The sequence below is a fragment of the Salmo salar genome, chromosome 26, assembly GCF_965601325.2.
Source record: "Salmo salar chromosome 26, fSalSal1, whole genome shotgun sequence".
NCBI classification, from domain to species: Eukaryota; Metazoa; Chordata; class Actinopteri; order Salmoniformes; family Salmonidae; genus Salmo; species Salmo salar.
Genome location: NC_138316.1, coordinates 25,373,083 through 25,397,987, shown reverse-complemented (window position 1 = coordinate 25,397,987; position 24,905 = coordinate 25,373,083). Strand labels below are relative to the sequence as shown.

At 39.3% G+C, this 24,905-nt stretch overlaps 1 protein-coding gene and 1 pseudogene across 2 annotated transcripts; both read right to left on the bottom strand.

Moving 5' to 3' along the window:
• Positions 1 to 44: 44 nt before the first annotated feature.
• LOC106587489 (protein lin-7 homolog C) lies at positions 45 to 5,130 on the bottom strand. The gene is made up of 5 exons (XM_014175922.3): positions 4,976 to 5,130; positions 4,002 to 4,120; positions 3,407 to 3,478; positions 3,117 to 3,326; positions 45 to 2,593 (listed from the first exon to the last, which is right to left on the bottom strand). Exons 1-5 carry the CDS (start codon positions 5,010 to 5,012, stop codon positions 2,426 to 2,428), a joined length of 606 nt encoding a protein of 201 aa, XP_014031397.1. The 5' UTR covers positions 5,013 to 5,130; the 3' UTR covers positions 45 to 2,425.
• A 1,596-nt stretch (positions 5,131 to 6,726) lies between these two features.
• Positions 6,727 to 10,782, bottom strand: LOC106587487 (neurotrophic factor BDNF precursor form pseudogene; annotated as a pseudogene). The gene is made up of 2 exons (XR_014382833.1): positions 9,559 to 10,782; positions 6,727 to 8,139 (listed from the first exon to the last, which is right to left on the bottom strand). The product of XR_014382833.1 is annotated as a neurotrophic factor BDNF precursor form pseudogene (transcript).
• Between the last annotated feature and the right edge of the window lie 14,123 nt (positions 10,783 to 24,905).

The window sequence follows — 24,905 nt, the reverse complement described above, 5'->3', positions numbered from 1 at the left end:
TAATATTATTTAAGTTGAGAATACAAATAAGCATATTAAAACAATTTTCACAGTATAATTTATTTTGTGCAGTTTTTGTAACACAATATACAATACAAATGGACAGAATAAACTGAGAGCAGCACATTTTGTAAGTAGACCTAACAGTCCAAAACAAGCAAACATTCAATATATCAAATAGTTCTCATAAATGTTGCAAGTCTGGTCTTGGTACTCAAAACAAGAATATAACACAGTCAGAAAAGGAATACAAATCATTTCAGGATTTTTTTCTCTCATGAAAATCCCTTGTAAAAAATAAAATATCAAAAGAAAACACTTACAAAAATATTCTATTGACCCTTCCAAAATATAAGAGGGTAGAAACCTGAGGGGTGTTTCACAAAGCTCTAGGAATTGGCAAGGTAACTGTCCTGAACATTCTGTTGAAACCATTAATGTCAGTGACAAGGACAACATTTCAGTAATCATACTAAGGGGCAAGCTGACATGTAACCAACTTGCTATGGGGTGCCAAATTTGTTAAGCCTTTGCTTACTTTACACCTTTTTTAAATAATGAACAGAACATAGAATATTTTCTTTATGAAGTGAAGAAATCTTGAGTGAAGGAAATAAAATGTTTCATGATTTAGAATACATTTTATTCAATTCAGCAAAAAAAACATTAAATCTATTCTTATCAATATAACTGGAATTACACAGTACATTCACGAGTGACCATCACAAGATAAAATACAAACTATGCTATTCAGGTGAAAATGGACATAATATCTGGAATTGAAATCCGTGACAGCCAAATTAAGATCACATCTTAAAGGGATAGTTCACCCAAATGGGACATGTACCTAATTTTATAGCTCAACAAGTAATTATTCGAACCTGTAAGTCAGCAACCAAAAATATGGCTTTGTTAACTCAACCCCAGCTTAGCAACAGCATAGCAACGTTATTGGTCTTTATTTTGAACTGTATTAATGAATGTGGGTTTCACATACCAGTAAATTACATGCATTTTTTAATGAATGCCATTCAATAATGGGTTTACTCACGTTGAAAGATAGCAGGTAGCACCCTATTTCAAACAACCATGCTGGTGGTAGTGCAATACTGTATTTTTCCTCGTTTATACTTTTTGGAAACATCAGTTGATGTTGGACAACAATGACATGTTTTTGTCGTCGCTGCGACAATTTGGCCGACCTCCTGTAAACCCACCTTGAATGAGTTGTCCACACCGTTGAAGTGCGAATAGAGCAAAGTAACTCAAAGAAATGAAAAACAAAAATTACTATGGGAATGCAGCTTTCTTGGGGAATCTCAAAATCCACTGACCCTGTTCATGAAATACCCCTCTGGTTTCAAAAGGTTCTGAGTCTGACTTATTGCTCTTTTGAAATATTTAAAATGTCAGGTGTGACTCAGGTCTCAAAATTGTATACTGTCATAAGGGGAAAAGGTTATCTGAATTTTAAAAGACAGCACAGCATCTTAGAAAGCCTTCTCCCAGCCCACTGAAAACCTACGCATTTGAAGGCTCTAAATGATTCATGTGATGCAAAAGCTAGAAGTTGCTGAATATTTTATGAGACAGCGAAATCTTTTTTTAAAGTTTGTAAGACAGTTAAAACATCAGCACGAGGTTAAAAATAAATTCAGAGAATGTATTATTTAATTCCTTAACAATTTAGATTAGAAGACTAAACACAGATCTACCAAAACGATCACACCTGTTATTTTCAGGAGGAAAAAAACTAAAACAGAGACAATGGTAAAACATAACGGTCTCCATTTAGCCTTCATATACTGGTAAACACAAAATGTCTATATCAATTTACACACAATACCCAATTCCTTTGATAATATTTATTCTATACCCCTTATATCCCAAATGTATTATATTACTACCAGTTTCTTTTCGCTCTCAAAAATAGCAGGTGTGACGTTTGCATTCCTGCAAATGCTTGGTAAACCTGGCATTGAAGTGTTGAATCATCTGAGCTTAGTTTTGTAATTTGAATGACAGTACAAGTTCAAATACATTTGTATTGCCCTGAGGCACTTTATAAAGGCTGTTCTAAAATAAAAAAAATACCATCTCTTCAATCAATGAACCTCTGTGGTGGGTCTCACAGGTCCTCAAACAGCATCCAATATGTCAGTCCAAAATGTAATGCACATGTAAAGCGTGAATGACCAACTACTTGTAGAAATATGATACATCTAGTGTTTGCCTTGAGTTGTGGGGTGGAGGACAGTGTCAGAAGTTTAAGGGGTAGGTTGTAGAAAAGGTAGAAATATAATATATGTGGATACAAACTAAACGTAGTGTGCTAAGTTTTAGATGAAGGTTAAAACTGTGACTGGGACAGATGGCTGGAAGAGGGTGAAAGATAAGGAATTGCGTGCCAGTGATGAAAAAAACACTATTGGGGATAGCTGTTCTGTTGCCGGCGCTTTGCAGACCTCATCTTCTCAAAGCGGGATTCCATTTCCTCAAGGACTTTAGGAGTGTACCTGACCACCAGCTTCACAGTGCCCTGGGCAGCTTTGAGAAGCTCCACAGCTTTCTCATGGTGCTCCCCCTCCACACTCTGGAAAGAAAGAGATAAAAGGAGGATTAATTTAAATAAAACAAAATTAGGTGACTGAATAGGATAAATGTATATTGATAGTGGCCGTGTACGAAAATCTGGTTTGCCTGCTATTTACTTAAACTGCATACTGTGTACTAATCATACTACTTAGAACGTTGGATTTAGTAAAAACAATTGCAGTAAGCAAAATATAACAGCATACTAGGCTCATCCTACATCATCTAATGTGCAATTGCGTTGATTCCCTACATTCAATCAATTCGGTACAGCTCGTCTCCTCAGCTGTTTATCAGCTGTTGTCAGACACACGTGGGCCTCGAAATACTATTCTCTTCCTCAAGCGTGCAACGAATTCTACTAGATAAAAAGCCAAAATGAGTATGACATCCTGGAATTTTTAAAGCATACTCAATTTTAAAAATTTCACATACTACATACTTCTGCCTTCCCAAAATGCCTACTATTTAGAACGCAAGTCGGGTATTCGGACACAGCCAGAGACTGCATAAACGACACGTACCACCCCATTGACAGAAAGAAGCTGGTCGCCTCTCTTGAGGCCCCCGTGGCGGTCGGCGATTCCCCCAGGAATGATGCGTGAGATGTAAATAGGAGAGTTCTGTTCCTTCCCTCCCATTATATTGAAGCCAAGTCCTTCCTCAGTCTTAGGCAGCTCCACCACGCGAGGGTGTGAGTGCCCCTCACTGGCCGCAAACGCTGCAACAGTGGCCTACAAGGCAAGAGAGGAGAAAGTTGTTAACCCAGAGTTGCCTACAGAGTTGTTGTTTAATATTGGTTGTTGTGACATACCTTGGCTGTGGCATTGGCCCTGACTTCAGGGCTACTATTAATGTCCACTGTCTCATACACATGTTCATACACCTAAGGAGTTGTTTAGAAAAGGCAGAAAGAAGGTTAGTCAAATGCAAACTGCTAAGCTGAATTACTTCCTTCAAAAAGTCTGGCATGTTAAAAATAGTAATCCTGATAGTTCCTCCTGTCCAGGGTTCCAAGCTATTAATTAATCCTCAAACTGGATAGCTCCTTTTGTAATCACAACCCTATATTGAAAATAATGCTTTATGATACACTGACACAATGACAAATCTTACATCCGAAGTCAAATAACTAGTACATAGGCAGCAATCAAACCATTTCATGTTTTATAGGTCTGTCTGTATCAGCCCCATCTCACACAAGTACACAAATCAGAGCCTGGAGGTCCAGAGTACTGCTGATTATTTATTTCCACTCACCTGGTGCCCCAGGTCTGAATCAATCACACTGATTGGAGGGGGAGAATGAAAATCAGCAGTACTTCTGGCCTTAAGGTACAGATTTGTCCACATAAATTGAGTTGAATTTTGAAGGGTGTGATGGGCATTTAATGACAGTCTCAGCTCACCTCTCGCACAGCATTACAGAACTCGCTCTGCAAGACCCTTTGCAGTGCCTGCAGTTTCTGGGGTGGCACTTCCCCAGTCCTCTGGAGCTTGTCAAGCAATTCAATAGCCCGAGAAATGTCTGTGGGGAGAAAACATGGAGACCACACACCGTCAGAGATCTTACCAATAATTTACATTGATTTGAAGACTTTGGTTAAGGAAATAATTGCTTGAGGCAGAGGATCTAACTATACTTAAGTATAAGTATAAAAAGTAAATGGAATTGCTAAAATATACGTATCAAAAGTGAAAGTATTAATAATTTCAAATGCCTTACAGGGGCACACTACAACACTTACATTAACTTACAAAACAAAGCATGTGTGTTTAGTGAGTCCGCCAGATTAGAGGCAGTAGGGATGACCAGGGTATGTTCTCTTGATAAGCGTGTGAATTTGACCCTTTCCTGTCAAAATACAACCAGTACTTTTGGATGTCAGCGAAAATGTATGGAGTAAAAAGTACATTATTTTCTTTAGGAATGTAGTGAAGTAAAACTTTTGGCAGAAATATAAATAGTAAAGTACAGATAGCCCCAACAACTACTAAAACTACTTTTAAGTAGCACTTTAAAGTACTGGTACTTAAGTACTTTACACCACTGCAAACTACCAGCCTTGAGGATGGCTATCTTGTTAGCTAAATTAGCTAACCTTAGCTGGCTACAACATTAGCAACTCAGCCCATCTGTCTTTCTGAAAACTAAAGCGGATTATATTGGAATAATTATTTTTCTTTCGACTTTTGAGAGATGATTGTACATGGGCTAGTTATTTCAAAATTAATTGACTTGCGCTACCCTTAGTTAGCTAACTAAATTAAATTCCAGATTAGCTACCGTTAACTAGCTAGCCATCTGTTCAGCTTGTGTGTGTATTTTCATCATTTTAACTATTATTATTGATCAAGCAATCTGTGTAGTTTGACGTTTTACCTCTTTCCAGTCGAACAGGTTCCCCCAAAGAAGCCATAATAGCCTAAATCCGGCACTATTCGGGAGAAATTATCAGGCTAGCAAAATATCCACTCGGCGATAAACAGATTTGAGCTGTATTGACGGGGATTGTTGTTGCGTCAAGGACACGCAATCGGCGCAATACACGGTCGATGTGCCAAATCCAAGATGGGGGGAAAAACTGAAAGTCATATATCACTGAAGTTTTGTTTGATATTTTAGAAAATGTGGTATCCTAAATGTATAACCAGCAATATTTACAGCTTTTTAATGGTTATATAAATTATAGATATTAATGTATAGTTATTAAAATGTCTTATATGATCATTATTCATAACCCAAATTGAATTGTTTGTAAATGTCTTTGTAAACCTACAATGTTGCTTCAATATGTTTAAAACCATAATTTTGATCTCTGTCAGTGCTTGCATAATGTATGCATTTCTATTGATTAATTTCCATTTCTCACAGCAATAGGGAATTTGCTTTCTGAAAGCTGAAACAATGCATAGGCCTATTACTCATTACTATGTATTAAACTGTGTTACCTTATCATAACGGCAAAACTGAGGACATAGACTGTTGACCCATTGTTTATGTTTTTGTTGTGATAGGAAACTTGTAAACACATTTTGTAGGCTTATACTTTGGTAGGATACCTCAAATGATGTTTAGAAGATAGATTTTTCTCTCATAAAATGCAATTTCCTGAGTACTATAGACATATACAAGAATTGAAGTGCTATTTGTGTGTGAAAATCTTACAGAATATACCTTGAATGCACTTTTATTGTTATATTTTATTATCACAATTAGGCATATTTTGGTATCCTTTGTGAGAGAATGTTGACCATCCATTTCTAGGCATGGGACACCTACCTGTGTCGATGGGATAGGGTTGAGATGGCCCATCCAAGGAATTCACCAGTCAAGGATCCTGTCTTCAGGGTTGAAAACTTCGAATGTACTCATCATCAAGCTCTCAGAGGCCATCAAGGATCAGCTTGTAGCCTAGGCTATACGACGTAGACTTATGGGCCTTCTATATGTTCTATATATTGAGTATATATTGAGGCTTTTATAACCAAGCCAATGCTAATGAAAATAAAATATATCTGGTCTGTCTGTCTGTCTGTCTGTCTGTCTGTCTGTCTGTCTGTCTGTCTGTCTGTCTGTCTGTCTGTCTGTCTGTCTGTCTGTCTGTCTGCTTTAGGAGGATGGGCTCATTGTAATGACTGTAATGTTATAAATGGAACATAGTCAAACATGCGGTTTCCATATGTTTTGATACCATTCCATTTATTCCATTCCAGCCATTACAATGTGCATGTCCTCCTATAGCTCTTCCCACCAGCCTCCTCTGGTCTGCATGCAGGCAGACAGGCAGGTACGTAGGTAGGTAGGTAGGATGGTAGGTATGCATGTAGGAAGGTAGGTATTTATGTATCTGCCTGCTGATCTGTCTGGCCGTCCATCCGTCCATGTTTTCATCTAATGTTTATGCAGTGTAACTAGAAATGTAGGGTTCAAACTTTATTGACATTGGTTTTGTTTTTCAGTTGCCTATAGTCATTTTTATTTCTTCAAATATTTCAATTTAATATTGCAAACAACTTCACAACATACAAAATGAATTATATTAATCCAGAAACATATGTCAATGAATAAATTGTGTATATATATATATATATATATATATATATATATATATATATATATATTCTTATATTTTGTCCTCTGGTGGGGATAAAAAAATAAACAGCAAAGCTTTGACAACAGCACCTTGACATAGTATGTAATTCCAACATTACCTTGAGAAGTTTAGAACAGTAAACAAATAAAGTACTGAGGAGGAAAACCCTTTTACTGTTGGGTATGTAAACGGAATGTTTTGGTCGATATCATATCCTTTTTTCTTAGGTGGACAAATTCTCAATTCACAATTGAAGCAGCATGCAAGTTTTTTTTATGGAACTCGTCCTCACCCTCGCCCTCATCCTCATCGCTCTTTTCCTTCTTTCTCACATTCTTGGCAACGTAAACAAACCACAATGTCTTGAGGAATGTGATATAGTAATTTAAACTGGGCGCAAATGACTGATCAGATCTTTTTTAATTGTTTACAAGGTCATGAATATGTTCAATAAATAGACTGTAGTATCACTTTTACTGTATAAACTTCATCTTTTTTTACATGCAGTCCATAAAATTTTCATTTGACGGAATAATTTACCCTGTTATGTATATATACAAATAGATATTTTCTCTTTACTCTTTTTTTTAAACTCAATAAAATCTATACATTATATACACTATCTTCCTCTTTTAATGGTCAATGTGCATACACATGATGTGTCTATCCTTATAAACCGCCAGCCAATCTTCTTTTTGCTATCCATGGTGAGCGCTCGCACGTAGGACTGGGTTGTCCTGCATTGGGAGTTATAATGCCTCTTGTCTATTCCACGGCAGCCCTCCTTTGTGTACCCCATAGGGTTACATTTGGTCTCATAAAAGTATTGCTTCAGTTGGCCATTGGGGACAGGGACCTTTTCCAGGACGGTAACGGTCTGCCCAGACATGTCTATTGCTGTCTTTTTGTCCACAGCTGTCACCCACTGGCTAATACTATCACACACACTCAGCTCTCCACGCCGCGACGGGTCAGAATGCCGCCGCACCCTCATGGACATGTTAGCGGCGTCCAGGTAGTTTTTGTATTCCTCCAGGAGAAAAAGCAGCGGTGGCTCTAAAGGCACTTGGTTGCTGATCATCACCCGCGATGCATACAGGTCGACATCCTTGGTCTCCGTGGTGACCACAGAGGAAGGACCCCCTCCTCCCTGGCCCTTGTCAGCCCCAGGCCCCAGCTGAGATGCTTCTCCTTCCACCTCCAAGAGCTCCTCAATCACCTGCTCAAACGTGTCTGTGAGCGAGGGCAGTCCCCCATGCTGGCCCGGCCCACCCCCGCTCTGTGGAGTCCCGTGGCCCTGGCCGGCCGTCAGTGCAGCACCCAAGTAGCCTTCCGTTCGGTGGCCCCTTATACCCGGGGCGTCTCTCATGGGAGCAGCTCTCATGCAACTGAAGTACGAAATAACCATAGTAAGGAACAGGATGGTCATCACTCTTCTAACCTGGTGGAACTAGAGAGAGAGAGAAAGAGAGAGCAGAGAGAAGGATGAGAGGGGAGAGGATAAAATGAAGTGCAATTCATATGTATATAATCTTATGTAGCTATATTATGTATTATGTAATATATCAACAGTTTTCTTCCATTGAGTTATCAGAGTTGTGTGCTTATACAATATATTGTTCATAATACACTCATTATTACAGTATTCCATAATATCTCAAGGTTGGATCACAATCTAATTGTGTTCCTTTCAGTTATTACTAAGCACCATTAGATGATGCACGCCTACCATCTCCCCCCATTACTACCAAAGTATCACATTTCTCCTCCAGCTGCAAAGAACAGTCTGACACCACCATGAGTGCCCACTACTACTTGGCCAACTTGCAAATAACAGTATAAGTAACTACATTCTTGTGAATTCCATTTTTTCTGTTTCCTCATACAACGTTCCAATATTTCCCACAAAGGCCCCAGAAGCAACATTAAGGGCTGCTGACACCAGCGTTTTCAACTGAGGCCAAGTTTTTTCAGACTGGGAGTGGATGTGGCTAGGCATCATGCTTTAAATGTCAAAGCATTAGATTGCTAATTATCTCCTAATGGTCCATCCTACTATGAAGTACAACCAAATATATCATTATTTTCTCTTCTTCAACAACAACAAACAACAACAATTTTTTAAACAATTATGTTAAACTGATATTGAAACTACAGTATGTCTTCATCATAATCATCATCATCACCGTTATCATCATCATTATCTTTCTCATATTTGATGTTGTTATCCAAGGTTGGCATGTACTGTATCATAAACGCTATGTGGCCTGAAAACTTTTTTTCAGTGTAGCTATTGAACAGGCAAGTTATATAATGTTTCCAATCCAATGCTATGTATTGTAGCCTAACACGTTTCATGTGTTACCCTGACTTCACACCACATTTCCCACAGGGTTAATAGAGACTTATTGATCGATTGATTGGTTGAATACATGAGTGTTTCTGACTAGGTTCAGATAAGTGACTGTTTATTTTGTGTGATTTTGCAAAAGGCAACCAATCTTTGATGTAATATTACCATTAACATGCTAAACTTGATAGGGTCAAATTGGGAGCAGGATTTATTAAGGGACATAGAAATGTTTAAATAAAGGAATGCTGAGAGTGAGCAGTAGCGCTAGCAGAGACAGAGAGAGAGTCAGTAAAGTACTGGTTAGAAAAGTGAAGAGAGGTAATGTGCTTGCATCCTGACACACTCACGTACCCCTTCTATCAGATGCATACTCTGTACAGCTGCTCACAGAAATTTGGTTAACAGACATTGCAAGGGAAAGAACGCCACAAGGGCCCAACAGAGCCAAAATATATCATAATACACACACACACTCATCCTTATCCTTCACCCCTAGCTCACAATAGCATCTCTTACCTTTATGCCCTATGAGTCACAGCAATTCAACATATCCACGGACATCCCAGACCCAGAGTCAAACATATGAAAACAACCACAATATAAGAAACCTAGCTCTTTCTCTCCAGAGAGGTGCATTTAAAAATAGCCACGGCAGGGCTTTGAATACACTCTGCATGCCGCCCTCCTTGTATCCCGAACTGATGCAGGAATACGCTCCAAGCAGATCCGCTCCCCCACCAGGCAGTGTGGCGGACGGAAGGACCTTAGCAGAAGGGAGGGGCATACCCCACCTAAAAAGCATTTGTTTCATTCTTAATTGGCGTCTGGGGCCACGGCTGCGATTAGCCAACGCCACGGTGACTGCCATAGAGATATTGCATCTATAAATAGGCGTGCTGGGAGTCTCACAGTCTCGATTGAGAATATCACATCCTTCTCCTTAATGAGCCGCTGAGTCCCCAAGCTCAGTGACGTGTTTCTCCAGAGTGTGAGTGTGTGTTAGAGGGAAGGGAGGGGATGGAGGAGGAGAGGATGGGAGGGCTTGGTTTGTACGTGTTTGCAGGGGGATGGGAACATCTTTCCTCCTACCGACAAGACAACCTTGGAGACAAAACGCAGCCAAGCAAACATAGATGAGCAGGAAATCATTCCAACATTTTCTCAATATTGTAATTTGAAAATAATTATTCATAAGAGGTAATCCTTTATCATCCTATAAAGTGTTCCTGTAACCTGTCAAATCCCATCATTAGGCTGCCCCAATGATCAAGGAAAACAAATACATGGACTGAAATCCCATTACACTGCTTATTGATACGTGAACTGATTGGGGGTCCATCTTCATGTAGAAGATGCTGCAGCAGAGGTAGTAGTCCTTCTTCCCTGATGGATCACTGGGGCTAAATTGCAGTAACAGGGGGTGGGGAGTCAGTGCAGGCGTCATTTCGCGGCATAACAACCACAGATGACGTCTCTCCCAGGTCTCCATAGGGGACAGGATGGAGGGGAGGTGTTTTGGGGGCAGTGCCACTCATCAGTGTGCAATTGCCTGCCAGTCCTCTGGGCCTCCTCACACCGGGAACAACAAATAATTTTATTTCTAACTCGGCTATTTCCTGTTTCCATCAGGAAAATCAATATGGCTTATGTTCTCAATCAACATCCTGTTAAAATGCAATCTAGCCGATGAATCACTTTATTGCTGTGGGACTGGCTCAGAATAACAGTACTCTCTGAGACCTATCTAATTCAAACCAAAGTAAAAGTGATTCTCACCATGGCTGGTATGTTCTCATTTACTATATTAGATTTGAGAATATCTTCAGCTCTGAATTGGATTTTACGGTCCAATTTTTTTTATCTCCAGGTAATCAGTGCACTGATATTTAATTATCATGTACTGAATATGTACAGTATGGTGTGGAAGAGAACAAGCAAACTTCCACACTCTATCCAGCCATAACATATATTCCGTAAAATCAAGATTTGCATCAATAAAATCAGTCCTTTACAGTTGCATTTGGTGCATTCAGAACATACATAGATAAAAGTTGATGGATTTCCACCATAGTGGCAGGGCTTTGCGATGACACATTTAGATGAGCACCTGTTCAATTGTTGTGAGAGAGGCAGGCACGGCTATACGGTTGGGTTTAGAGATAGCTTGGTGCCTTGCAGTGTTTGCTCTTCGTGCCAGGTGGGGATTATAATGAAAAATCTCCCTTTGACAGATGCTGGAGTGAATTCACAAACACAATGGTGTTTCAACCATCTACAAAACTCAGCACATATGACTTCATATTTCACTTACACTTAACTTACACAGTCATTTATGTGGTCAAAATTTCTGTGGCAATACATACTAACTTTCTTTTTCAAAGACACATTTTCTCAACATTCTTGTCTTAACACTCCTCTCTTTTCCAGTGAAAAGTTAACAAATGTTTTCACTTTGAAAACACATTGTCAAGTAAGTAATACCCTTTCTCCAGATGATCCAAGATCCCTGTACATCAGCTTGTGCTATGGCTGCACCAATCAACATGTTTTCCTATCCAGTCCATTAAAATATGACCTTGGATGTGCTTCAAATAAACCTACCTAAAAGATAATGCTTCATTTATATATGAACTATATATTTTGGAAACATACTAGAGGACTCAGTCACAATATACAAATGTAACGCCATTATCATTTTTTCCCATAATAGCTAACAGATGCAACCAAGACACCACGTGGAAGCCTGTTTTGAGAGATCTGCTCCCCATCTGACACTTGCAAATAGCATCTTCAAATGGATAAGTATCATTTACTGTAGCTTTTCCTCCAGGCAAACTCTGATAGAAAATAAATGTAATGACCACTTAAAACAAGACATGTTAAGACTGTTGGAATATGTTCCAGTAGATCATGAAGGCCCTAATTGCATATTTTCCATTGATAGACACTGTGGGCATTGTCTTCCACCACTTCCTCTGGAAAGAACCAGTGAGTGCCATTAATGTGCCAGTTTACAAAAGACAGGTCCAATAGCCTATATATAACAATATCATAATATTCAAAGGTTACCCACTTCAATACTTAAGCCACCTCCTGATAAACGTAGTACTCTAATAAGTGCAACATTTCCTGTATGTCTATCCGCAAGTTGCACTTACTACTAATTAGTGGTGCAGCATGCTAGCCTGTCAACGTGACTGCCAAGCAGGTCACACAGGTAAAACTGCTTCAAAACCACAGCCTAACAATATTTTTTTTATGTGTAAATTGGCTGTTAAAATTACAAGTTTCCAATTGCTAGCCTGTAATTCCACTGTAGGCCATCTTAATTAATAAATAAACTTAAGGTCTGCATTACATGTCAATTAATCTATTGACACTGTCAGACAGTGTCCCCACATAGGTTGACAAGCCCAGTACTCTGTGCTCTCGTTTGGATTTTTACAACCCTTAAATAGCCCTTATAAACCCTTAGGATAATTACATTTAGCAATGTGATGAAAGGCATGTCTTGAAGATAATGACTTTCATCGATAGTGCTCAAGTTCGCTTATTAGCCTACTGCACATATTTATATCTGAATAAATCAGTAGTATCTTAAAACGATGTTGATTGCAAGTTGATTGCAAGTGGTGTATATGAACAATAATGTGATAAAGGCTCAACAGCAGCACATTAGATCTACACCAAGTCCTACCTTAAAACGGGTGTCAAGTCGTTTCCATATATTTGCGCTAGATGGCGTATTAGACCACGAAATGTTCTTAAAACCGAAATCCTCTCTCGCTCTCTCTCACGAACACACACACACACACACACACGCACACACACACGCACACACACACACACACACACACACACACACACACACACACACACACTTTAAGGCGATAACAAAGTCAAATAGGAAAACATTAACACTTGTAGACTGAAAAAGCAAGAGGTTACTAAACAAAAAGAAAATCGTGTTAACGGAATGACATTAATGCATATGTAGTTAGTTTTCCAAGTCTGTGCCAAATTGGAGCCTACTTTCAGAGCTATTTGATGCAATGTCCCGAGACAAACTAGCCTACACTAAAATACAGCAATAATCTCAGACAGAATGCAATAAAAAAATCTCTACACCAAACATTAACAAGGTTTACTTGGTAAACAGTAGTATCGCGGCGCCACTGGGTTGTTCTCGAGCTGGAGCGCATAAAACGTAATAATTGTGGTATTTTCCGCGCGCTCCTTGATAATTGCGCGACTGCTCCATGTAGGGATCCGTTTTATAATCTGTATATTCATTCTCGCCTTGTGAGGTTATCCGGTTTAAGAGAGAGCAAGAACCAACCTTGCAGGTTATAGCTGTTTCCTATAAAGTCTTAATGACTGCATCAAACTTTTTTTATAATTTGCTTACAAACCTTTCTGGTTTTTGAGAAAAGAAAGTCCATTTACAGATAGTTAAAAAAAGTGTTATCTGAATTACGATGCTATATTATTTAGCATAACATTTAGATGCATTGTATTCATGGATTATGGGTTAAAATGAATAGGCTACAATAGGCCTACAGCCTATGTGGGTAGGCAATGTAGCCTACTCGCCTATTTCTTACAGTGGCAATAGCCAACATGGCTAAATGTACAACCCTTCGCATTAATTAATCAGCTAAATACATCAGAAAACGAAATGATTACCTCCACTGACCCCTTTCGTGGTCCCTATTAGAAATTCAATCAGCATAATAACGCCGTTTTTTTTATTAATGAACAAGAGGATAGAGTTACACGTATCCTCTCTCAAACTGCGACCGAGTCGGTGCGCCTGCATGATCCCCAACTTGATTACAATACTTTTAAACATCTCCCCACTCACAAAACGAGCGAGCATCGACACAGCAGAGCGAAAATGATCAAACAATTGAAGAAAAACATACCTTTTACTGCCCAGTCGTAAAGGAGACCATTCAACAGGACCGTGTCATCTGGGATGTTCTGGACAACCCCCTGTGTAATTACTTAAGCTATATTTTCCCTGTACTGTCCGACAGCTTCAGGATATCTCTTCAGCTTTGGAGCAAATAGATTAAATTATTGATGGTGGAAATTGCATGGTTGAGGTAATGGACTCCCATGGCTGCGCGGCTCCTTTGGAGATCGCTTAAAACCGAAGGGGTTGCATGCTATAAGCTGCGCCGCGACGGCACAACGCGATGAGAGACCTCTTGAGCTTGAAATGACGCCTGTATCCCTTGCAACTACAGTAACTTACTACATAATGACGTTGCAACATGTGACTCGCCACTGGCTGACTGGTTGCTTGCCACCAAACACGGTTACCAGAGTTCTAAAGTAGGCCTAGCTCTCATACATGTTTTTTATACGCCTTTGGTCAACAGATGGGAGTGGGATAAAGAAGGGATTGGCCATGGATCTTTCTTCCGTGTTTCACTGACATCAGATGTGATATTTTTGTAGCTGTACTGTACATAAAAAAAAGAATAACGCATTTGATTCTGCGCTATGTGGCTACATTGCGTGTAATGATAAATGTGATTAGATCTGATAAGATGTCCAAGGCTTATATATATATGACTACTACTTACAACCTGGTCTTAAAAAATCCCAAATAAATCCTGAAAATAAGAAAACCAATACCCTCCCTAAAAAGAGATTCTTATTCCATGCATTTTACCAGAAATATGGCATTTCTTTAGAGAGCACTGTTACTTCAATTGTGGAATTGGACAGAAACACACATTCACTGCTACATAATTATGTAATTAACGTGTTATAACTAAGTGTATATTCTGTTTGGGATTGATTAAGTCTACAGAAGACTTACGACTAGCAGTGGATACATTGAAATGTTCCTGTATAGACCAAGAGATGTGTTATAAATGCAAAAGTTAAGCCTGCCTAGCTAGACCTCGTTTTCCTAATCCTTTGAAATGGTTGATCGTCAGATCCCATTGGTAGGCTATGCCATGTATGTTATACCAACAAAAACTATGGGTTACAAGTAGATATAACTATCTCAGGGAATGTCCAAAGTTAAGACAAAGAAGCATTCGAATAGGCTAGCTCTTGAAACTGTTGTAAGTTAAATTGAAGAAGCCGCAGATTCAATGAAAAATAGCCATATACCAGACGCTTTTATCCAAAGTGACATGCAATCATGCGTGCACATATAATTTATATGTGGTAATCCCTCGTTGTGCCATTATACCAGCGCACAAATATTCAGCAACAAGGACAGCGCCGCGATCAACGCGAGAAAAAAACAGCACCATTGTCAGTGTTGTGGTCAGCGCGCCCACGAACTAAACATTCAGCACCGTGGACAGCGCCTCTATTAATGCGCCGCACACTAAACATTTAGAACCGCAGACAGCACCACGATTTGCACGAGGTGAAGGCCTGATCGCTGATTGAGAACCAGAGCTACTGAACAGCGCCGCTTCCAGGCAGCCTATATAATGAGAAGATTCCATGTCCTAGTTGTTAGGATCTATGCACACGGAAAGCCAACTGTTAGACACTTTTTGCCATGATACCAATTGTCTCCATTCCCTTTTCCCCTAACATAAAATGTTAAACTTCTCATAACACATAACTTAATCATATGAAAGCAAAAGTAGTATCATTAAATACAAGGCTTCACAATATTAAAGGTATATACTCAAGACAATGTACACGTTATTCTGAAGATCCCAGCAGTGTTCAATAAGGCTTGAATCAATAAACTTGGAAAAGGAAAATAAATGTCTCACTTAAATTAATAAAGCTTTTGACTTAAGCATCCAGTGGGTGTTCTTTAGAGAAGTCACGTGATGAAGAGAAAAGTTTCTGAGCTCAACCTCAAATCAAATAAAGGAAACAGCTCATTATCCTTGTGGCTTGGACCTCCTCCAATTAAAGAGTTATTGTGATGTGTTTGCTATATGGCCATCGTGATTCTTCTCTGTACAAGTTAATGAGGTGGAGGGTTCTTACTTGGCATATAGCAGTATGGGATTGAATGCTCACACCTGCTTTGTGATTCACTCCACCTCCAACACACCCGGGGACATGCCAAGATGAATATAGCCCTCCCTGAAGGATCACAGTAGGCGAGGGCAAACTCTGGATGACAAAGAGTTGCATCAGCAATCGTTGAGCGACATGACTCCAACAAAAAAAAACCTTGCACGGGGGCTGTTCCAACAAGGTAATTCATAAATAAATCACTTGGCATCTCATTAGAAGAACAACAACATGGTCTCTCTCATATCTGCAAATACAGCACAATGCAAGGTGGCGTTCTAAGTAGTGGGAAATTCATGAGACTTGTTACCTAAGAGAGTTTGTTTGAGGAGATTATTTAGCATTTTGTGTAGAACTTCAAAATGAAGTTTACCGTGTCTGAAATAAAGTGCATCGCAACTGAATTAAAATGCATAGTTGGGTCACGCTTAAGCAAAGTCAGAAAGAGCTATCCAATACCGAGTACAATGCTATGCTATGCTATACAATGCTATACTATACTATACGTGTCAGTGCTAATTATCAGCCCTTGCACCTACAGTACAGTATGTGTCTGATGAAGGTTACATTAGGCACCCAATCAGAACTTACTGCCCCTGAACTGAAACTCAGACACACTCACTCATGCTAACATAAGACCATTATGTTATGTTTGGCAGTGAACTAAACTGGCTTTCAGCATGCCACTTTCAGAAAAAAATGTTAATTTCAGACAATCACCAATCCTTTTTCAGAAAATAGACATCATTCTTGAAGTTAAATGTGGGACATCTCCCACTACGGTTATCTTTGTCAAAAAGTGTAATTGCTATGCAAAAATACTTCTCAAGAGTGATGCGCGTCACGTCTTTCATAACATTACAACCCTTGGACAGACGCGGCATATTCATGCTTTATTTTACCCATTGAACAATTTTCTACTCAGAAAAGGGCAGCATGATGAATTCGATTTTTAATATAAACACGTAAAGTTACGCTACTTGAAGGGTACTATGAGGTGGTCTGAGCATGCAATTTAGAGCACGGTGATGGAGCCCTGTTCACTCCCATAGGTTCTCTTAGGGGTTGGTGGCAGTAACCAGAAATCTGAAGCATGGAATATACACGCTCTCCGGCTTTTACACCATTTTCAATGTAAGTGAACATTTAACTCCATTTTGTATTTTGGGTGAACTTAAACCTTTAAAAACTAAAACAGACATCAACTTTTAAACAGATGGTTCTGAAGTCTATAAAAAAAATATTTAGAAATATTGAATAACGTTTCGAAGTTAAAGTGTGGTTCACACAACATGATAGTCTTCACTTAGCGAACACAAGAAGCACACACTGTGGCACCCTATACCTGCTCTTCACTGACCAGATGCCCAAAACAACACTGATGACACTACACACAGGCATACATCTTTTCACATCTTCTCTTGCCAACTGTGACATCATTTTGACAAGTCAGTGATGCCAAGATCCATACTGTGACATGAACATTCAATTAAGACACCTTCAGAAGATACCTCTTGGAAGTAATCAGACGATAGAATAACAAGGCTCTGTGGCAGCATCAAAATGGGCATCATAAGCATATCTGCTGAGAATGAGCTACTCTATATCAACATTCACACTTCAGGGTACAATTAACCCTTTCTCTGCTTCCCATGAAACATAATGAATGTCCAGCTATAGTGATATTAAGAACCAGTGGTAAGTCTGAACTCTAGTCTGTCTATGTATATACTGCCCAAACCCTGTGGGAACACCTGGATGAGAAAATGCACAAGGCATAACAAGCTCAGTTCAGGGGAATTTGCAAGAAGTCTCATATACCTTTTTCTCTCTCTCTCTCTCTCTCTCTCTCTCTCTCTCTCTCTCTCTCTCTCTCTCTCACACCACAAACAAAACAAAAACACACTCTTTGTTTCATCAAATTGACTGCAGCATCAACTCACACAAATAAAACATATACGTCTGAGGGATCTAATTTGAGCACTACACCTAAGTATTTCAATAGGTACGGTAAATGAGTCGCTCAACCCTGTCCATAACACAGGCATCCAAGTTGATGTCAATATCAAAAGAGTGTGGAAAGCCAACCAGTGGTAGAGCTCAGCACCCCATTCCATATTCAGACACTCATGGCAGGTATCCTGATTCCAACTCTACCACATAAGACATCTCAAAGTTATGCTGAACACAGATATTAATTAGGCTACTGTACAGACACATATGCGCAATATGCATGCACAACAAATGCTTTTACAATTACATCTATTTTTCTGAGCACATTCAGTACAATGCACTCCCCTGTAATCAATTACATGTAAGAACAGAATTGAGTTGATTGTAAATATGACAATTCCCTTGCCTCTTTTCTGTTTTCTGAACAGACACAATTCATCGGACCTCATTGTTCCACACACACACACACACACACAGAGAGAGAGACACACAAACACATACACACACACCAAATTGTCCTGCAGTGGCGTCATGCCAGCAGCCAGTCAGACTCTTGTCTCGTTGGTTACAATTACCGGACAAGCAGCACAGCAAGGTATTGGTTTTGGAAACAACAACCTCGACATATTGTGTTGGATCAGCTTTTGTAATCGTGTATTCCCATGATTTAAACTAACCAAGATGTGTCTCGGCATCGTTGAATAGATAAATAGCTGGATTCAAACGTTTCAACCCGCCAAAACTCATTATGATGACATGATAACTAGATGGATGGAGGTGCTGATGATCAAAATGATGACACCGCCGCCGATTATAATCTGATTATTCTAATATTATTATCATTAGCATATTCATATTATGATAATCATGATCCTTTTGTTGGTTTTGTTTTTACTGTTACGGAAATGTCAAACTATCCCCTATTCAATTACGCACGAAAAGGATGTAAAAACGTTGTGTTGAGACTCAGAGTTCCAACTGGAGTGTTATCAAATATTAGCCTACTTCAGATTCTACCATGTAAAATAATAAAATACTTCCGAGAGCTATAGGCTACAGCTATACATGTTCATAGCCCTCACCATTTAAAGTTCATGAAAGGTTGACTCGGAAAACTAAACACCTTTATAGGAACGCAAACAGAAATATCTCTCATCGCCCCTGTGAGTCATCTATAAAGAATGAAACACGCATATTCTGTCAAATATGATGCCACAATAGCATTTAATGTTATTTGGAATGAAACCTACCATCCTCAGATTTGTTACTGACGCCCACCCCAACTCTGCAGCGCTAAGAATGCGGAGAGGGGGGCCGGTTGAGGGAGATTCTCAGTAAGATAACACAACCCCATTTATGGACTGATCCAATGACGTACATTGCAGAAAGTTCTAAAAAAAAACCTTCATACATACAAAGTGTGTCGTGCCACCCCACAGACCCCCCCTACCCCGCCTCCGCTCTTCCCTCCCTCCGCACGCCTACACATAAACCCACGTCTCCTCTCGCTACGACTTTCCTTAAGAAAATATGTTATTCCTGAGAAAATTATTAAAAGAAAAACCTGACCAAATTAAGAAATATAACAGATAATCTAACAAATAACAATATACATGTTGCTTTGTATGCAGCCAATTTGTCATATTGTCGCTGGTCTATTCATTCATAAACCCACTGCAACAAATAAAACGAAAACGTTTTAGGCGATCGATTCGTTAAGCATAGCCCTAGTAATTATCATCTTATTGTAATGTCTATTATATAAAACATTTTATTCATAATATTAACATGATTCCTCTTGTTCTTATTATTACAGCTGATATATGTTACAACACACAGCGTCATCCTAGCTAACGGGTCTCCTGCTTTCCTATAGGCAATAGCCTAATAAGTATACTCATTTCGTTAAATTATTAAGTAAATTATTTAATTAAATAATGAGTCACGCATGGACTATGTTTTAAAGAGCCTTATTTGGATCTCTAAAGCAAGCTAGAATTGAACTTAAACATGTAATTTAAAAACACAATGAAGCTGTAATAATTCAGACGTAGCCTATAAATGAGGATAGGCTCAATAATGCATTGAAATGTAACCCCACTGGAAGCTTCTTGATTAAAACAGGGCTGCGAGCGCTTGTGGGCGTTGATATCTTAGGGTTTTTCTTGCAGCTGTTTGCCATTCAATAGCATCGTCCTGAAATCAGAATCTTTGAACTGAAGCCGTACAAAGAGATAAATTGAATACAGACAATATCCACAGTTTCTTCGCTGGCACGCAAGACGAATTTCTAAAGTCCGTTGGCTGTTAAGTCAGCAAAAACATTGTCGCGGACTAATCAATTTGAAGATCAACGCAATCGTGCATGCCTGGTTTTCTACTGTCTTAAAAACCCACTGCTTTTGGGCAATTTCTTATCAAGCCATCTTATCTCGCACCACCTTTAGCCAGCCATAGCCTAACATCTGTCAATAGGCAGTTTGACCACGCCTATCTTTCTTGTAATATCATATCTCTGATTGCATCTTTGAAATACCTCTGATTTCTATGAGGTGATTTCTCGGTAATGTTTTTGTTCTTCATATTTCATTAAATCATTGTGTAATTTGTGGTTTTGCTATTTATTGTAAACGTGGAAGTTGTCTCCGACAGGTCGAATGTGGGCTACACAGACTTGCGCGCGGACAAAGAGGGGTAGCAGGTGATGCTAGTGCTAGAGTGAAAGCGCAGTATGAATGAAACCGAGGAGCGGCTGTAGTAAAAACACAAGTGATTTGATCGCGATGACGGAGGATGGTAAGATGTTAAACAGATAAGTGTAGGCTATTTTTTGCCGCTTAGGGTTGAGAGAGGAATACAATAGTTTGATATGCGAGACAAACAAAAATACATATAGATAGATAGATAGATAGATAGATAGATAGATAGATAGATAGATAGATAGATAGATAGATAGATAGATAGATAGATAGATAGATAGATAGATAGATAGATAGATAGATAGATAGATAGATAGATAGATAGATAGATAGATAGATAGATATGCCCTAATATGAAGCGAGTCAGTGAGAAGGAGGTAGCCTGGGTTGAGACTAATATTTTATTTAGGACATGCACCATTATTCTGCATAGTGCCGGGTAGAATGATTCATGAATTGCGCATTCAAAAGTTCCATTTCGATTGGGAGACGGGATCCCGTAGCCTTGATTGTGTTGCAGTAAATGTAAAAAAAAAATATTTGAGTGATTCTAAAGGTTTTGTTTACGAGTTGTATTAAGCTTCCCTTCATGCATAGCCTTGGTAAGTCGCTCTGAACAAGAGCGTTTGCTAAATGTCTACAGCAAAAACCTAAACGAGTGCTTTGCGTGTTTCATTTAAGGCTCCGTCATGCACTCATAGTAATGAGAAATATTGTAATCTGTATAAAAATATACATCCTTCAAACGAAACTTTCATGAGGTGAAATAGCACCTTGCATAAATCCATAAACGCTGACTGTTATCAATCAAATCAAATCAAAATAGTAAATTGGAAAATAATTAGCTGGATATAATTTCACGCAAATCAATGCACAATACCATGACGGTGCATTTGATAGGATCCACGTTCAATTTGAAACCACAAAACAATATAGGCGATAATGACAAGGATGGCGGATGAATAACAATGAATCACAATGAAGGGAACTCTTACCTTTTTAAGGGCTGACAACCACTATCAGTGGTTAGATCTCCAAGACCAAGACTTGCATTTCCCAAAGTTAACGCTGTATACCAAGACTGGAGCTTGAAAAGAACGCACGCCCTATACAGCGGCTCTAAGATTTCAACTTTCACATGCTCTAAGTGGCGAGACAAATCTCAAAGCGCAAGCCCTTCATTGACACGCGCTTTTCTCCTGTTTTCCGTTTTAGATCACAGGGCTCCCTCAGCATACTCTTACCAAAAGTTGAAAAAAATTCCCCAGCTTTGGTAAGGGAACAGCAAAAGAGAGTTGATGTCCACTTGGTGTTTTAGTCCATGCAACGACTCCGGTGCCTCTGTCCAACGTGCTGAAAGCATAACACAGCGAGGGTAACTAAGGGGGCAAAAAAAAATCTATAGTTTTGTTAAGTGCCATTTGATACTGCTTTACTCTCTCCCAACGCCTTGTCACGTGAACGTTTTTCTCCCCAAGCCCGTCCTGTTAATATTTGATCACATGTTAACCGGACCTTAAGAAAAGCAGCACCTATACCAAAAGCCTCTAGTCACCACAAAGGCTCAATCAAATAGCATCTCAAATAGCTGTACACCTAACAATGCTGATCCTACTGCGTTATTGTCGCACACTTCAAGTCATGTATAGGGCAGGACGACAGGTACACACATGTTGCTTTCATTGGCACCACACTTGAAAAAAAGATATTCAATACATACCATAAAACCCTGGTCAGCAATATACACAACCTTAAAGCTTTCAAAGACAATACAGCACACTCGCAAATTTCGCGCACAGATGATACAATATATCCCAATACATAATTTACCTGCATTTCTTGAGCTTAGAAATGACTTCCAATCTTTTTACGGAAGCTTTGTCAATATCATCCTTCTTAACAAACACATGGGTTTCTGTTGAGAGTTTCTTAAGTAGCCCACAGAGTCCATCCCATCATCCAGCTATATAGCTAGCCTAAATTCATTCCCGGATTAAATCGCAAGCATTGCTATTTCTTGGATACCATTCCTGTTTCGATTGTATTTCCATGTTACTTACCATTTTCCTCTTCGCTGTCCTGGAGATAGAAGTGTGTTAATATCCACTCACTCCAACAGATGCTGGTAGGTAATGTGTCTTGTTTGAAGTCATCATATGAGAACTTCTGCTGTGCTCAGTAGATCGCCCACCACTTCGGTGACTTATCAATCTAATAACCCTTTGCAATCTCCGCGTGCTTAAACTCTGTAACACCTTGGTGGCTCTACAGTCAGGACAAACAACAACCAGACGCGATTTTCACAAAAGCCTGTATAGATAGAAAGACAGATATACGCAATACCCTCTCCCGGACAACGCCATTAGAGGTCTTACGTGATTGAAATAAGCGAAGGCAGTCAAGTTTATGAGGGACCCCAAATGACCACTCAATTAATACAATCTCAGTTCTTTAAATTAGGCTATGTTTGCACAATAATGTTGAGCCCCCCTAATAGTTGTACAATATAAGACATATGCACGAAGTAGCCTAGGTTATAGCTTTCGCTGCCTATCTATTGTTACCACTCAGGCAATATTACGCAAAGCCGGCACAACTTTTAACATTTAGATTTTTTAGAATCAGAGGTGGGATGATACCCGATAAGACAAACAATTCTCAATCGTTTATCGTCCCTCTCGCTAGTGAGATGATGTTCTTTGAGAACTTGTTGCTGCTAAAAATCAAACTAGCGTTGAGGACGAAACAAAGCCAGACTCATATACTTACATTTGTAATATACTGTTATTTGCTTCGTTTTCAAATGCCTAGACAAATCTGAAGTGAATCCACGTCTTCAAGTAGCCTAGGCTATGCCCTAAACTTCTAGATATGTTTAGGTATTTTGCTGTAGCCCACAACTCAATGGTTTAAATCCTAAATATTTCAGTTTACAATCATTAATTCCAAGTTCAAACGCGATATCTGTTTTCAGTAAAATTCCATCAGTTGCACCGCGAACACTCAGCCATCTAATTGTTATGCAGTGACGAAGCGCTATGCTTGGCGTATTCGTCACACCTGTGACACTCGTATATGCGCTACAAATGTACTGGTAAGTAAATATGAGTAATAGGAGATATTTGCCCAACTTTGAACCAGGATTCGAACTATCTAGGGAATTGTAAAATAAGTTAAACAGAATGGTATTAATAATTCGTCGCTCATGGCAAATACTGTAGGAATGGTAGCCTATGGCTACATTCAATCTCTAGCACATGAACACACACAACAAATAGGCTACGTGGACTGTCGGACTAATTAGACAACTAGGTTTAACAATGTAACACACTACTCAATCAGAGGGCTGTACCTGAAAACACGATGCCACTGACACTTGCATGCATGGTAACCCTCACCTAAGTCTAATTCTGTACATACTGTATGTCTATTTTAACTTCCAGTCCAAGGGACCACTTCTAGGGTAAAGAGAGATAGCATTCCCCAGGTAAACATCCATAAACTCCATCAACCTGTGTATGTGTGTGTGTGTGTGTGTGTGTGTGTGTGCGTTTGTGTGCGTTTGTGTGTGTGTTTTTGGGGTGGGTTATGGAAGTCAAGAGGGCTATGCAAGACTATGAAGTCCCTGAAATCAACTCGATACCTTCAAAAACATCACTTGTGCACAAAAGATAGCCTATTCTTTTTACAGAATTATTATTTTTTTTACACCGCTCATCACATATCAACTAAAAGTGGATGTAGTTTCCATACCTGTTCTACAGCAAGGCTATCCCTAACACTGTTTTTGTTTGGCAAAAATTAACAGCACCCAAAAATAAGTCTCCCTCCATGGCAATGGATACTACATTTTCCTTTTTAATTCTCACTTATTTTAGACACTGATCAGCTCTGTGCTAAATTAAGGCAAACTGTGGATGGACCACACATTATTAGATCACTAAGTTTGATTAGTAGTAGCCCTCCCACAAGCACATAGAAGGTGGTACATTAGAATGTACTTCCCCCGTCACCTCTCCGTCTTCTACCGTCATCCTACTCTCAGTCCTCCTTAGTCCTCCTCATAACATGGCAACTTGACTTACATCTACTTGTTATGTTGTTAACGCTTCTTCTGCTCCCACAGCTTTCACACACTCTGCCACTGACTCATGCTCGCCCCTTTTCCACTATCCATGCCCTCCCCCGCACTCTGCA